This window comes from Hyaena hyaena, unplaced genomic scaffold, assembly GCF_003009895.1.
Source record: "Hyaena hyaena isolate Hyena2069 unplaced genomic scaffold, ASM300989v1 scaffold_546, whole genome shotgun sequence".
Classification (NCBI taxonomy): Eukaryota; Metazoa; Chordata; class Mammalia; order Carnivora; family Hyaenidae; genus Hyaena; species Hyaena hyaena.
Window position 1 is genome coordinate 590,611 of NW_024081179.1, and position 15,038 is coordinate 605,648.

Sequence of the window (15,038 nt, forward strand, 5' to 3'; positions counted from 1 at the left end):
GCTTCAAGCCTGAGCAGCACTTCCTGTGAAAGGCCCTTCACCACGTGCATATTTAACACTACCATATAGTGGGTGCTCAAATACAGCTATATTTCTAAATCGTCAACTTTGTAGTTGAGGAAACAGACTTAGGTGGTAAAGTGTCTTGCTCAATAACTTCCTGAAGTAAATAGTCACAGGAGGTAGATTGACCCTCTACCCCCCTCCAGAGATAACCACTGGACCCTGTGACCATGTTCTGTCACAGGAATGACGGATTTTGTGGATATAACTAAGGTTATAGATTCTAAAACAGGGAGACTACCTGGATCGTCTAATGACACGAGCCCTTAAAAGCAGGGATTTGAAACGTGAGAGGGACATGACCAGTTGCTGCTAGACAGGACCACAAAGGAAGTAGGAGAAGACTGTGGACAGCTAGGAGCAAAGATGGGATCCCGGCTGACGGCCACAGGGGAACGGGGACCTCTGTCCTACAACTTCAGGGAACTGAATTTGGCCAACAAGCCTGAATGAGCCTTCTGTAGTGAATGCAGTCCTGCTTTCACTTTGTCCCAGAGAAGGCTTTCCCATGGAAACTCTCCGTTTCAAATCACTGTATCTGGTGATTCCTTTTTTCCTAATTCAGTTTTTCTGTCTTGGTATCCCTCAGGTAAGTTGAGTGCCCGCTGCGCTGAGCACTGTGTCACGTAACAGGCAGCACAGCAGTCTGTCCTTCTGACAGACAGGGAAAGTCCCATTTTATAGTTGAAGATTGGGTAAGTTGAGAAACTGACCCCCGTCCACCTATTTATTATGTTGTAGGATGGGTGTCTGACTGCAGAGTATATTACCTTTCCCTTCTTGCCTGTTGCTTTTCAGTACGTAGGCTCTGCATGCCTGTTAGTGTGTGTACATGTTCATCCTCTGAGGATTCCGGTTTCTGTTCACCACGAAGGCCATGCTTTTTAAAGACCTTTTTGTCTGTAACGGATTTAGTTTACTAGGCCCCTTGCCCGCAAGTTAGAGTATTCTGTGTATAATTCAGTGCCACTGGAGGGGAGTGGCTGCGTGCCTGGGGGCCACAGAGCTGGTCTACAGTTGTCTCTGAAATCAGGGAGGACTTTGCTGCTTCGTCTGAGGCTACTGGGGGGCCATTGGAGAGCACTGTGGGGTGTGGAGCAGAGCTGTGGGGTGATGTGACTTCTGGCTCTGACAAGACCACTGCTGTGTGGACTGCACTGGACAGGCCCCGGGTGGTGACGAGGCTAGGGGAGAACCCATCGATGTCATCCGTGACATAACTTTGTGTGGCAGTTCGGCTGGGCAATGTTGCTGCTGTTTGGCCCAACATGATTAAAAAAAATTTTTTTTAATGTTTGTTTATCTTAAAGAGAGCAACAGACTGAGCATGAGCAGTGGAGGGGCAGAGGGAGAGGGAGACACAGAATCTGAAGCAGCTCCAGGCTCTGAGCTGTCAGCACAGAGCCTGATGTGGGGCTTGGACCCACAAACTTTGAGATCATGACCTGAGCTGAAGTCAGATGCTTGACTGACTGAGCCACACAAGTGCCCCTGGCCCAGTATGATTCTGGATGTTTCTGTGCAGGTGCTTTTTGGATGAAATGAACATTTAAATTGATGGGTTTTGAGTAAGGCAGGTTACCTTCCAAGTTGTGGGTGGGCCTCATCAAATCAGTTGAAGACCTGGCTAGAGCAAAGATTTACCTCCCAAAGCACGAAGGAATTCTGCCAAGTCCCTTCAGACTCAGACTTTCCTCAGGTTTCCAGTCTGCTGGGCCCGCCTGCACAGTTTGGACTTGTGTCTCTACAATCTCATGAGCTAATTCCTTAAAATAAATCTCTCTCTACATACACATGCCTGTCCTGTTGGTTTAGTTTCTCTGGCGAATGCTCACGGATGCGTGAGCCAGGAGGAGAGGATGGCGGGTTAGACCAGGGCTGTGGGATTGGAGGAGGGAAGGGTCTGCAGTTTGGCTGTATTCCTGAGACCCAGGCAAAGACTTTGTAGCTGGATCAGATACAGGACATGCGTGGGGGAGCGATAGGGGGCGACACCCAGGCTCCTGGCTGAGCGGCTGGAACATGTTGCCATCTCCTGAGAAAGGCAGGACTGCAGGAGGGGCTGGTGTATGGGGAGACTTTTGATTTGAACCCGTGAACTTGACATTGCTGTTAGGTAACAGTAAATGTGGGCAGTCTGGAACTGAGGAAAGAAGCCAGGCTGGAGTTAGATGTTTGGAGGTTTAGTTTAAGGCTTAACTAAACCTTAATGAGCTCCCCCAGACTATGGGTGGTGGATCCTAGCGGGTGAGTGCATAGAGAAGAGCTCCAAGGACCCGAGCTTGGACCCCTTGAGTGTTTAGATAAGGTTGATGAGATGGAACCAAGAAGAGTGAGGAGGAACATCTGGAAGGCTCTGGAAAACCAAGCGGGTGGCCCTTTGTGAAGAACCATTTGTCTCGTACCCGGCACCTGCACCTCTTAGCGCTTGTACGGAGTCGCTCTATGCTGTTTTCCCCACAAAAGGGCTTCTTGAGGGAACATTTTATCACTGACTGTCCACCTCCTAGTGTCCTGCCTGACCCAGAGTAGGCGCCCAGGTGCCTGCAGGAACAAGCTGCCTCAGCAGGTCCCAGTTCCTGAGTACTTACAACATGCTAGAAATGAGAATGGCTTCCTTATCTGCTCCTGCCTTGACTGAATCATGAAATCTGCCATTTTCCTATGACCACAGCTGATTTCGCTAGGGTGTGTGTGTGTGTGTGTGTGTGTGTGTGTGTGTGTATAATCCGATGAAATCAGAACATCCTGGCAGATGTTTCCAGAATTAGAGTGCACTTTACTGTTCATGTTCTCACCAGCCTGGCCTAAACAAACTACCCTCTCTTTCCTGGATCATTGCAAGAGGTTTCTATTTTTTTTTTAAATGTTTGTTTATTTTTGAGAGAAAGAGAGAGAGAGAGAGAGACAGAGCTTGAGCAGGGGAGGACAGAGAGAGGGAGACACTAATTCTGAAGCAGCTCCAGGCTCTGAGCTGTCAGCACAGAGCCCGACGCGGGGCTGGAACCCACGAACCGTGAGATCATGACCTGAGCCGAAGTCAGATGCTTAACTGACTGAGCCCCCTAGGCGCCCCAAAAGCCTTCTATTTTTAGTCTCCTAGCTTCCCATCCTCCCCCCCCCCACCCCAAGGTAGTCTAGCACCTAGAACCTAGAAGAATGCCTGGCATGAAGTGGACAATCAATTAATATTTGGTGAATGAGCACATTCTTGAGTGAACATTCACCTGAGGTTCTTTGAGTATGTGTGCGGCTCTCTGTGGCTGGATTGTCATTAAAGTGTGGACTCTGGTGGCTGAGCCAGCCTTCGTCCATGTGACGTCTGCCCAATCTGCTGCTGCCCTCTGGCCACGTTGGCATTGATTTCTACTGCACTGCCTGGAGTGCCTGCCCTCCCCGCCCTGTTCCTTTCCGTGACGGCCTGCACCCCGGGCGCTGTCCCAACATCTGCCCCTTACACAGGCCTCCCATGGCGTCCGCTGCTGCAGAAATCCTCCCACCTCCTGTCTCTGTCTCTTAGTCTCTTTCAACCCTGTTTTCTCCTCTAAAGCACTTGCCATGTGCCCCAGGTCTTACCTCTTTGGGATGTGTTTTTGGCCCCTCCACCATCAGGACTGGTTCTGAGATTTCTTGTTCTGAGACTCCCCAGGAATTGGATGGTTCCGTGGCATTGTTTACTGAGCTGAAGTGTCTAAAGAGCTATGCTTTTTGTGTGTACGTGTGTTGCTTTGATTCATTTGTACCTTTCTTGATTTGTACTTATCCTTTCAGAAAACAAACCTCTGTGACTTTGGTTGCCTGTGGGCATCCAAGAGGAGGTGTCAGGTAAGCAAGTGACTCTGCATTTGGAGCTCAGAGGGTAAGTTGGGGCTGGAGGCAGTGCAGGGGCCTGACGAACAGACGCCAGTCCCTGCCCTGTTCCCTGAGGTTGGACAAGCCATTCAACTTGTTTGAGGCTGTTTGTTCATGTGTCAAGTGGGAGTAATAATTACTTTCAAGGTAAGGATTAAATGAGAATATGTATACAGTGCTTTGCACATAGCACTTGACATGTGAAAGAATGATTTTAAATGGATTATTAAATGGATTGGGCTGGTTAATAATGCTGACTTCTGAGGGGCGCCTGGGGGGCTCAATTGGTTAAGAATCTGCCATTGGCTCAGGTCATGATCTCATGGCTCGGGAGTTTGAGCCCTGCATTGGGCTCTGTGCTGATAGCGCAGAGCCTGCTTCAGATCCTCTGTCCCCCTCTCTCTGTCCCCTCCCACATGTGTGTGCGTTCTCTCTCCCCCCCCCAAATAAACATAAAAATACGCTAACTTTTGAGAGCTTACGATGTGTCAGATATGCAGAGTTCTCTTCTGTGGATTAACGTATATTGCACCTCACCATATTCTAGCTAAATCTTTTAGTCACTGAGCCGGTACTCTCTCTTTATAAAACATGCCTGAAGTTTTCCTGGTAATTATTTTCCCCATTTGCACTCCCTAATGTTTTTGACCCTTGTTTTCTTGCCAACTCTAGGTACTGTAAGCAGCACAATGTATATAAAATGGGATCTGTTAATATTCAGGAAGTTTATTTGTGTTAAATTTCTATTTGATTTGTACATCTTCCAGAAACAACTGTAGTATTTTTCTTTTGAAGTTTATTTATTTTGAGAGAGCGAGCACGAATAGGGGAAGGGCAGAGAGAGAGGGAGACACAGAATCCGAAGCAGGCTCCAGGCTCTGAGCTGACAGCACAGAGCCCGACGCGGGGCTTGAACCCACAGACCGTGAGATCATAACCTGAGCCGAAGTTGGACGCTTAACCGACTGAGCCACCCAGGCGCCCTGAAAGTATTTTATTTTAGAGGGAGAGAGAGAGAGAGGATTCAAAGTGGGCTCTGCACTGACAGCAGCGAGCCTGATACGGGGTTCGAACTTGCAAGCTTTGACCTGACCTGAGCCAAAGTCAGATGCTCAACTGACTGAACCACCCAGATGCCCCTCTGTTTCTTTTTTACACTTTCCCTTAATGTTAGTTGCTATTGAAAAATACTGTAATTAGTAACAAATCTGAGTATTGGAGTAAAGTACCACTTAGTCTTTTAAACTGCCCATTATCTTCTCTGTCACTGCCCGTCCTCCCTTCCCTGCTGAGAATGACCTGAGGCGGCTGTGTTTTACTGTAAAAGTAAGATTCACATCAGTTGCTTATTTTATTCTATAACAGCTTCCTTTCAGAATAAAAGTCAAGGTTAATGTCTAATTTCCACACAGAATCTGTCCAGTTTCATACTAAGTAAAATGCCTATGAGATATGTTTGAGGTAAAGAAAATACTTCAAACATTTTTTTCAAAATATTTGGAACCATTTTAGACAGAAGTCTACTGTTCAATAAAACATTGCATTTTTAGAGTGATTAAAAAAGGAACATTACTTAAAACCTAGGGTGTGGAGTTAAACACTACTTAACATCTGACTTGGCAACAAAACATGAAATCACTTTTTCTCACTCTTACTATTAAAGAGTTCTTGTTCCAAAGGTGCTCATAGAAACTCCTCTGGTTACAAGGTACTTAACTTGATGGGTGGTAATACGGTAGGTTCCATATCCTGTGCGAGAACGCCGGGAACCTGTTTTTTGTGGTCTTGTCCACGTAACTGGAAATCGTGGGTATTTCGTCCTTGTCTGAACTCTGGGAGCTTGTGGCTGGCGTCACAGAAGGAGCAGGGCAGTCTGGTCTCCTCGACTCTTCCCGGCCTTCCTGCTGCTCGCCTTTGTCAGCACTGTTCAGGAAGTCTTTCAGAACCTGCTTGAAGATGTGGACTATTTCCCACGGCAGTACATCATTTTCTGCTAAAACTTCTCGGAACCTAGAGGGAAGGCAGTAATGAATATTCAATTCAGAAACTTTCTTCTGTGCGTATTTGTTAATCTCCGAAATACGGCTGAAATAGTGTAATCATATAGTAGTTACTTTTTGAGTAATCTGCTCATCCCTTTAAAATTACGCTTCTAATAAAGAAATTTTCTGTGACTTAGAAGTATTTCCTAGCCAGTAAGATATTTTTAAAGTCCAGCCTACCCTTGGGGATTTTGGTTTTGAGTTTTTGATGCACATGATAAAAGTATTTACCTGATAGAATACAGTTTCCAATCTAGATATATGAAGAACTTGGACTTGACAGCAGCATATATTGCAAAAGAGAACATAGTATTTTTACCTGCTGAGAATAGTTCCGGTCTGACAAGGTTGAACTTGTGAGCAAAGGACTTCAAGTTGTCTTTGTTCTGTAGCCGGGATGGTCATGTGGGGGTTCTGGTAGTTTCTCAGCCAGTTGTAATCCACTCCTGTTTTTTTTACTTTTTGTTCATTTTCAATCTCTTGTATTAGTCTCTCTCGCTCCTTCAGATGCCACTTTAATTCCCGAAGCAGAGTCTTTGTCACTATGTCTGAGCCAGGGCAGTGTGTGGGTTTGTAGGCATCGTATTTTGGCCATTTCATCCAGCCAAAAAGTGGCATTTTTAGCCTATGGAAATAGTCTCACTTGTTTATTTGCATAAAATGTTGTGGTTCTGATGAGCATATCTGTTTCTTTTCAATACATTTGCCAGAAAACTGCGTGAATTTTTCACTGGTTAGATATGCAGGTCAGAATAAGATTAGAACGTGGATTAAATCTTTTGATTTCTAACTAGGTCAGTACCAAAAACCAAGCTTTGAAAACACATTATGTAGCTAAGCGGAAGTGAAATATACAAAGTCAGAGATAATCTCCAGACTGCAAATTTTCTGAAAATAACACTAGAATTTGCTATTAAAAGTTCTTAGGAAGCTTTAAAACATGAATGTATAGAAAAGCGCTGTCCACACACACACACTTTTGACTTAGGTTTTGCGCAGAAAAGGTTTAAAGCGTACCTGGCAAGGTAATGGATCCGAGGTGCTGATGTTGCCGAAGAGTTTTCCTGAGTCAGTGACAAAGCTGTGCCTTACTGGGGCATATATTGTTCTTCCGATGCGTTCCCTGTGGGGAGGAATTAACCTCCTTATTTACCCACTGAAACCGTATTTGAAATAAATCACTTTCTATGTTAGGAATGAGGTTGTGATGTCTTCATTTAGAGAGAACGCTCATTAATTCACCTTGTAAGTAAGCTAGAAGAAATGACAAAAATAACTTACTATTTAATCTTCACAAATTATATAATGGTCTGCCTTTTGAATGTAGCTCCGTCTATGTGAAAAAGATGCTGGCAGCCTCGGGCTCTGGTCCTAAACGCACTCAGACTTGTCTTCGGGGAAGTCCGTGAGGCAGCACGGATGCGCTCTCAGCTGCGGGGAAGACTGTGATGGGTTGTGGAGCTCCCAGCTGCAGGGCGGACCGGCGGGGTGTGGTGCTCTGCCATGCGTAACTGTGGGTCACAGCTCAGGGCAGTGAAATTGTGGGGCGCTAAAAATAACCATGCTGCTTTTATTCTTCTGCTTAACTCTCAGGCCATCTAGAAGCCAGGTCACTGTCCCCTCTAATGAGAGCAGGAAAAACAGATCAATCTTGATGGTTTGCAAAATATCCATTCTGAGAAAATTCTGAGCAAAATGGGGAAAGAACACTGGTATGAGTCCTAGGTTTAACTGTGTAATCAGGGCTATTTTCTGTATTCAGCTTGTTTCTCTTTCTAACTAGTAGTGAAATTTGTATGTTTAGGCCAGTTGTGGTGCCAGAGGACATAGATGGTGAAGTAGGTGGCTTTAGAATATAGTTTATAATCTCTTAAAAAATTTTTTTTATATGTTTTATGTATTTCTGAGAGAGAGAGAGAGACAGCATGAACAGGGGAGGGTCAGAGAGAGAGGGAGACACAGAATCTGAAACAGGCTCCAGCCTCTGAGCCGTCAGCACAGAGCCCGACGTGGGGCTTGAACCCACGAACCGTGAGATCGTGACCTGAGCCGAAGTCGGACGCTCAACCGACTGAGCCACCCAGGCGCCCCTAGTTTATAATCTCTTGAAAAACAGTAATAATAAATTAAGGTTAGGGAAAAATGGAGACCTAAGGGCACATGAAATTGACAGCAAAACCTTATAATTCATTACAGAGAAGAGGATTATGGTGTTTTCTAGCTGCCGGTGAGACATACTTACTGTTCGGGTGAGTGCCAACGCAACGAGTGAGGGTCTTCGTGTGTTGTCTTCCTGCCGGTGTCGCGGGTCTCTTGCTAAAGGGCCGGCAGGTCTTTTTCTCTCTGCTGCTGTGTTCAGTGACTGCAGTGGCTTCTCCTTTTATAACACTGGTTCTTCTGTTGCCTTTTCCTTCAAATGAACCGTGAAGAATAGACGTGGTTTACATCAGACCCGCGTGTCACGCGTGATACAGAGTGACGAGTGTGGTCAGCCTGCAGCCCCTGTTACTTACACGTGAGGAACAGGCCGCTGTCTGCATCTGTTAGCTTCCCCGGGCGGGTTTTCACATCACATCGTGTGCGGCGCCGGGAGGACGGAGGCGGTGAAGTTTGTCGTGACAGATACGTCCCAGCAGATTTTCTGCTAAAGTTACGATGAATCCTGACACTTCTCCCTTTGAATAACCTCCTTGCTCTTGCTTTAATGTGAAATGTTTTTGCCTCTGAGGTGGTGACCACAATGTTGGAAGTGTGTTGGGTGTGGAACATGAACCACGTTTCTTTACAAGGCCTCCTGTGTCTCCGCTTCCTGCTGGCTCTCCCGCGCTGCCCCGGAGCGTGTCTTCCCTGCTCGTGCCCCCCCCCCCCCCGCCGGCCCCCTCACCATTGCTCACACGGACTCTGTGGTCTGAGATGTTCATTCTCTCTTCCTTTTATCCCGTTGTAATTCTTTCCAGGGCCCAGTGGAATTCCACCTCGTGTGTTGCTTCCGTCTGAGGGAAAGCAGCCACATACTGCCCTTGGCCCTGCTATTGCTTTGAACTTCCAGAAAGATTGGTCTGCGCTCTTGTTGTCTCTTCTCCTTATTTTCGAGTCCTTTCTGATTAGATTCTGCTCTGCCCTCCGCTGTGATTGCTGGTTTTCAGTCCCTCACAGACATTTACTCCCCGAGCGTGGCCTGCATGCTGGCTGGGAAGCCTGGGGGTGCAGGGTGGACAGGACAGACCTCGTGTCTGCCCGTGCGGAGCCCCCTCCGGTGGGGGGACAGGTGGGGGCCCACGAGTCATGGCGCAGAGGGAGTTGGCGGGGGAGGCGGGAGTGATGCACCGCAGGTCTCTCCCCATTCGTCGTGGAGGTCAGGGAAGGCCTTTCTAGGGTGCAGGCGTCCTTCGGAGATTGGAAGATCATGAGCCTTGCACACAGAGAGCTGCTCAGAGACCCCACTCCCCGGCAGACTTCTCCAGTGCCTGTCTTGCCACTGTGGCCCCTGCTCACGCATAGCCCCCACAGAGCCTTTCTTACCACTTAGCTTCCACTCCGTGCACCTTCCTTTCACCTTCCACGCGTAAGCCTGCGTTCCGGTGCTCAGGGGTGCTGCTCGTCTTACATCCAGTTCTATTTTTCTGTCCTGTCTCCTGAGATCGTTTGATTGAAATAGAGCCCAAATATTGGTACAGTGGTGCCCCTGCTACCATGTAGACGGACAGTAGAAATATTTGTGGATCAGGGTAAGAAAGGGCCTCCATGTTAATCCTTCCTGTTTATCATGCTGTAATTAGCTTAACGTGGGTTTTTTAAAAAATGTCTTTTTTAAGTTTGTTTTTGAGAGACAGAGAGGGAGAGAGACTGACAGACAGACAGAGCGTGGGCGGGGGAGGGCCAGACAGAGAGAAGGAGACACAGAATCTGAAGCAGGCTCCAGGCTCTGAGCTGTCAGCACAGAGCCTGACGTGGGCCTTGAACTCAAACTACAAGATCATGACCTGAGCTGAAGTCGGACGCTTAACTGACTGAGCCACTCAGGCGCCCCAACTTGGATTTTTTAAAACATTTTAGTATGTTGAATAAATGAGTTCTTTCTAACAAACTGTAACCACGAGGTATTTTGTGTGGAATACAGAAAGCATAAACTGTGATACTGACCAATTTCTTTTTGGTCATTGTCACAGTTTTTCTAGCTGCATCTTGTTCGCCAAAGATTGTACTGTTTTCTCAGACTTGCTGTGAGGTAGCACCGTAGCATCCACAGGGAGCGCACGTTAGCCTCAAAGGTGTGCACAGAAGTACAGAAGGAGACAAGTGTGGAAGGACACGATTTTGGAAACCTGAGGGCGAGCTGAGGAGCCGGGCCGGGTGTAATGTTTACCGTCAGGCCTCGTTGGTGCTCGGAAGCATTGACTGCAGTGGAAGGAGGCTTCCCTGCTGGGAGGAGGCTGCCAGCCGCCTGCTTTCAGTCCCTTCGCCGCTGGTTTTCAAGTCCTGATTGCTGCTGCTTCTCTCTTCCACCTCTTAGAGATGCAGTGGACGTTTGAGGAGAAACTAAAATTGGGTGAAATTCCCCAATATTATTTCTTCTTTAAAACATTTTAATTAGGAGCTCCTGGGTAGCTCAGTCGGTTCTCCATCCGACTTCGGCTCAGATCATGATCTCACGGTTCATGGGTTCGAGCCCCACATCGGGCTCTGTGCTGACAGCTCAGAGCCTGGAGCCTGCTCCAGATTCTGTGTCTCCCTCTGTCTCCACTCGTCCCCTGCTCATACTCTGTCTCTCTCTCTCTCCTTCAAAAATAAATAAACTTTAAAAAAAGAAAATATTTTAATTAAAACACTAGTACAGGTACTTTTTAAAGTTAACAATTACATTTTTATTGGGTTGGGCATTATTTATGGACTTACAGGAATTCTTAATGTACTCACATGTTTTGTGCTGTAAATGTTTTCTTCCAAGTGACTGTTGTTCTTGTCCTTTAACCTTTATAGAGAGGTTGTTCATAAGCTTAAAATTTTTGTTTTTTAAGTTTATTTTTGAGAGAGAGAGAGAGAGCCAGCAGGGGAGGAACAGAGAGAGAAGGAGACAGAGGATCTGAAGTGGGCCCTGTGCTGACAGCAGTGAGCCCAGCACAGGGCTCGAACTCAGGAACTGTGACATCATGACCTGAGCTGAAGTCGATGCTTAACTGACTGGGCCACCCAGGTGCCCCTTGTTCATAAGCTTTAGGTTACAGTTTAGTTCAGTTTATCGAGATTTTCCTTTTTGACTTTTCCTTTTTTGTGATCTTGTTTTGAAGGCCTTCTCAACTACAGAGTTATCAAATGTAGAAGAATATTAGCTTTACAGGTTTAAGAAAAGTAAGTGTCTGGGTTTTGAATTGGTTTGGAAGTGACTTGAGATTGGTGTGAGGTGTAGGGGACAGATGGCTGGTCTCCAGGCTCCGTGGCCCTTGCTCTGTCCGCACGCTCTCCTGGCTCTTTGCGCCTGGGTAGGTGTGTGCGTCCTGGGCATCTTGAACATTGAGTCATGGGGCCCAGGCTTGTTTACATCCTCTGGGGGTTGCAGCTGAGCAGCTGTGTTCAGGTGGCAGATTCCCACCAGCCTTACGTGAGGTTCCGGGGTTTCGGGGTCTCTTGGGTTTTCAGACCTGTTGGCGGTGCTGTCGGCTTGTCCTGCAGGCTGCCACCTGCTGGCCGTCCCGTAGCACAGCTCTGGGTCGTCCGTCCGTGATGGGCGCTTTGGGTTGGCACATGCTTGCGCAGCCTTGGGGTGAGTCCAGTGGCTTATGGACGGCCTTGGGGTCTCACTCCCCCAGGTGCTCTCCTGCCCCCGAGGAAGCTCCCCTTTCTGGGACTCTGGCCTGAAGTCTGGGGCTTTATTGCCCGGCTTCACCACGCGCTTCCTGCCGGTGCAGCTGCCTGCGTTCACATTCAGGGCCAAGCGGTGGGAGGACCTGGGAGGAAAGAAGGTGGTGCGGGTCCACCCTACCCTCTGGGAGATGATGTCTCCCCTCCTTAGAGTTTGAGGCTCTTGCTGACCCCTGGAAATATAAAATCTGGGGGCTGCCCTTAGAATGTGTGGGGTGCCCTCTCCTCCCTGAGGCACGAGAGCTACTTCTGGGGCGCCCTGTCTCTGCCGTGCTGTGTCTGCACTTGGGGAGAGCAGAGTTAAATGGTGGCAGACGCACCGCTGGTTAGCCTGCCGGTGCTCCATCTTTGGTCGTCTTCCCTCATCTGCCCAGCACCGTACCTCCAGCGATGCCAGGAGCGGCCCATGCGTTCCGCCCTGGCTCTGGCTTCGTTTGGACGGCACAGAGCGTGGTGTGCTTGTTTGGCCTTCCCAGGAGCTGGAGCTGGGGAAGCGGTCTCCACCCCTGTGTTCTCATACCCGGATCTAGCATGCCAGTGGGTATATTCTGTAAAGATTTTATTTATAAGTAATTACTAAACCCAGCATGGGGCTCGAGCTCACAGCCCCAAGATCAAGAGTCCCACGCTCCACCACCAGGGCCAGCCGGGCACCCCTATGCCGGCACGTCCTAGGGCTCCGCCTTCATGGCTGCCGCTCTAGTCCCAGCCATGTCATCTCTGGCCTGGTTACTGCGCTCACGTGGTAGGTGGTCGCCCTGCTTCTGAGTGCCTGTCCCATCACCGCACCCCGCTTCATCTGGTCTGAGCCATCCTGTCAGAATAGGAGTTTGATATTGCTATTTCTCTGTGCCTGCTCAACACCCATCTCCCGCAGAGCAAAAGCCAAAACCTCTGTAATTCGCCCCTGCCGGCAGCCTACCCCCTGCCCTACCCAGTAACCATCTCCCGTTCCCTGGACCTCTCGGCGCCCCCATCCTTCTCCAGGGCTCCCCTGGCCCCCCGACTCTTCTGGCACACTTGCGTCGGGGCTGGGCTTGCCTGTGTCCTCAGCCAGGAGATCTTCCCCCTCCCAGGGCTGCATGGCCCTTCTCCCTCTCTGCTGCTCTTTGGTTTAATGGCGCCCTTGTCATCCTGTTAGTATTGCAGCCGCTCTCGCTCCATCTCCTCTCCTGGCCGTGCAGCTGTTTTTCTCTGTGGGCTCCTCGCTGTATAACATACTCCATGTTTTGTTTTATTTTTCTTCTTTCAACTAGACCGTAAGTTCCATGTGGACTGTCTGCCAGCTGCTATGTCCCAGGTGCTTAGAGCAGTGCCTGGCGTGGAGTCAGGCCTTAGTTATTAAGCTGCTGAATAGAGGGGCGCCTGGGGGGCTCAGTCAGTTAAGCGCCCGACTTTGGCTCAGGTCATGATCTCATGATTTGTGAGTTCAAGCCACCCGTTGGGCTCTGTGCTGACACCTCGGAGCCTGGAGCCTGGTCTGGAGCCTGTGTTTCTTTCTCTCCCTGCCCTCCCCTGCTTGTACTCTGTGTCTATCTCTCAAAAATAAATAAACATTAAAAAATCTTTTAGTTTGCTGAGTGGATTACTGAGTAAATATCAGGTAAATAGTATCCAAAAGAATGTTGATGTAACTGCTAATAGGCTAGCAGAGCAGGCTTTGAGGCTAATAGTGTTTTACTAAAATAAACCTCAAGTTTCAAGAATTGGTATTGTGCAGTCTTCTTTCTGACACAGGGCGATTAAATTAGATGTTGATAATACAAACATGATTGAGAGCAGATTTTGCAATTTTTTTAAATTAAAAAAATGTTTTTTACTTAACATTTTGGACATGTTTGCCTGTTAGCATGAGTGTAGCCCTGGCAGTCCTTAAAAAGATACACACTAAGTAGGAGTGTGCGCTAGTTTAGCTTGGTCCTCCTTCAGACATTTGTTCTCAGATTTTAACTATTAAAACATTGTCCAAAGGTACTTTTTCTCCTTGGAGTCCTTTATATGCTTAGCTTTAAAACTGTCCCCCTGTATTACATATGGCCGTGAGTGTGTGTCTCTGTCATACCACCTTCTCTAGAGTGCTGGCTGCTGAGGCCAGGACTTTGTTTACTGCTGTATCTCCAGTGTGCTGGGGGGTCAGTAAGGATTTGCTGACTGAGTGAGCGCTGCCTTGTCTATGCACCTGCTTCCGTGTCTGCATGTTGCAATACTGTTCTATGCAAGACACTAGGAAAAATTTTGGCTCAGATACTGGCTGGTTGCCTTTCAGAATAACAGATATCTTACCGATTTGCCACTCCCTGCAGTGGTTGAAGGATAGGCAGTTTTTCTGATATGAAGGAGGAAACATTGGTTTCTCACGGTTTTATTTTTTTTAATAAAAATTTTTTTTCTTTTTTTGAGAGAGAGAGACAGTATGAGCAGGGGAGGGGCTGAGAGAGAGAATCCCAAGCAGGCTCTGCTGTTGGCATGGAGCCTGTTGTGGGGCTTGAACTCATGAATCATGAGATCGTGACCTGAGCCGAAATCAAGAGTTGGACGCTCAGCTGACTGAGCTGCCTGGTTGCCCAGTTCCTTACTGCTTTAATCTGTACTTATGTGGCGAGTGGATGTGGAGTTGAGCATATTTTCATTTGTTTAACGACCAATTTACATGTTTTCTCTGATTTAAGTGAAAGTAACTGTTCAAGAATTATAGCACGTGGGACTTCTTGGCTTTTTGGAAACAGCATATTAACATTTAATATTCTTTTCAGGCCACTTACCCAGAAGAGCTCAGAAACGGAGTATATTAACAAATATAGACAACTCGAAGCACAAGAATTGGATATGTGTGGTGGTGATCAGTCCACCAGTGGGCCAGGTGAGTGGGCATCTTTAAAGATTGTAAATCCTGCTGCGTGAGTTGTCGTACAGGTTACAGCATGACATTGCCCAAGGTTTGTAAGAAAGGTTCAGTCAACAGAGACTCTGTGTTGCTTGTTAATTCGAGATGCTTTTTTGAGTATATGTTGGACTGTAAATCAATCACTTACTTTTTTCATTTTTTAAAAAAGTTCATTTTGAGAGAGAGAGCATGTGCACTGCATATGAGCTGGGAAGGGGCAGAGAGAGAGGGAGAAAATCCCAAGTAGGCTGTCATCACGGAGCCTGACATTGGGCTCGAACCCACGAACCGCGAGATCATGACCTGAGTTGAAACCAAGAATCAGACGCTTAAGCACC

The 15,038-nt window shown here is 47.7% G+C and overlaps 2 protein-coding genes across 2 annotated transcripts in view; one reads left to right on the forward strand and one right to left on the reverse strand.

Annotated features, from left to right (window-relative positions):
* Nucleotides 1-15,038, forward strand: part of TDRD9 (tudor domain containing 9) — a 104,912-nt gene that overhangs the window by 1,958 nt on the left and 87,916 nt on the right. The window contains exon 2 of the mRNA XM_039255783.1: nucleotides 14,570-14,676. Coding sequence (XP_039111714.1) covers nucleotides 14,570-14,676 — 107 coding nt within the window. The remainder of the gene's footprint in view (nucleotides 1-14,569; nucleotides 14,677-15,038) is intronic.
* Nucleotides 5,540-7,301, reverse strand: RD3L (RD3 like). Its single transcript, XM_039255784.1, has 4 exons — nucleotides 7,239-7,301; nucleotides 6,975-7,080; nucleotides 6,277-6,582; nucleotides 5,540-5,925 (listed from the first exon to the last, which is right to left on the reverse strand). Exons 3-4 carry the CDS (start codon nucleotides 6,573-6,575, stop codon nucleotides 5,628-5,630), a joined length of 597 nt encoding a protein of 198 aa, XP_039111715.1. The 5' UTR covers nucleotides 6,576-6,582; nucleotides 6,975-7,080; nucleotides 7,239-7,301; the 3' UTR covers nucleotides 5,540-5,627.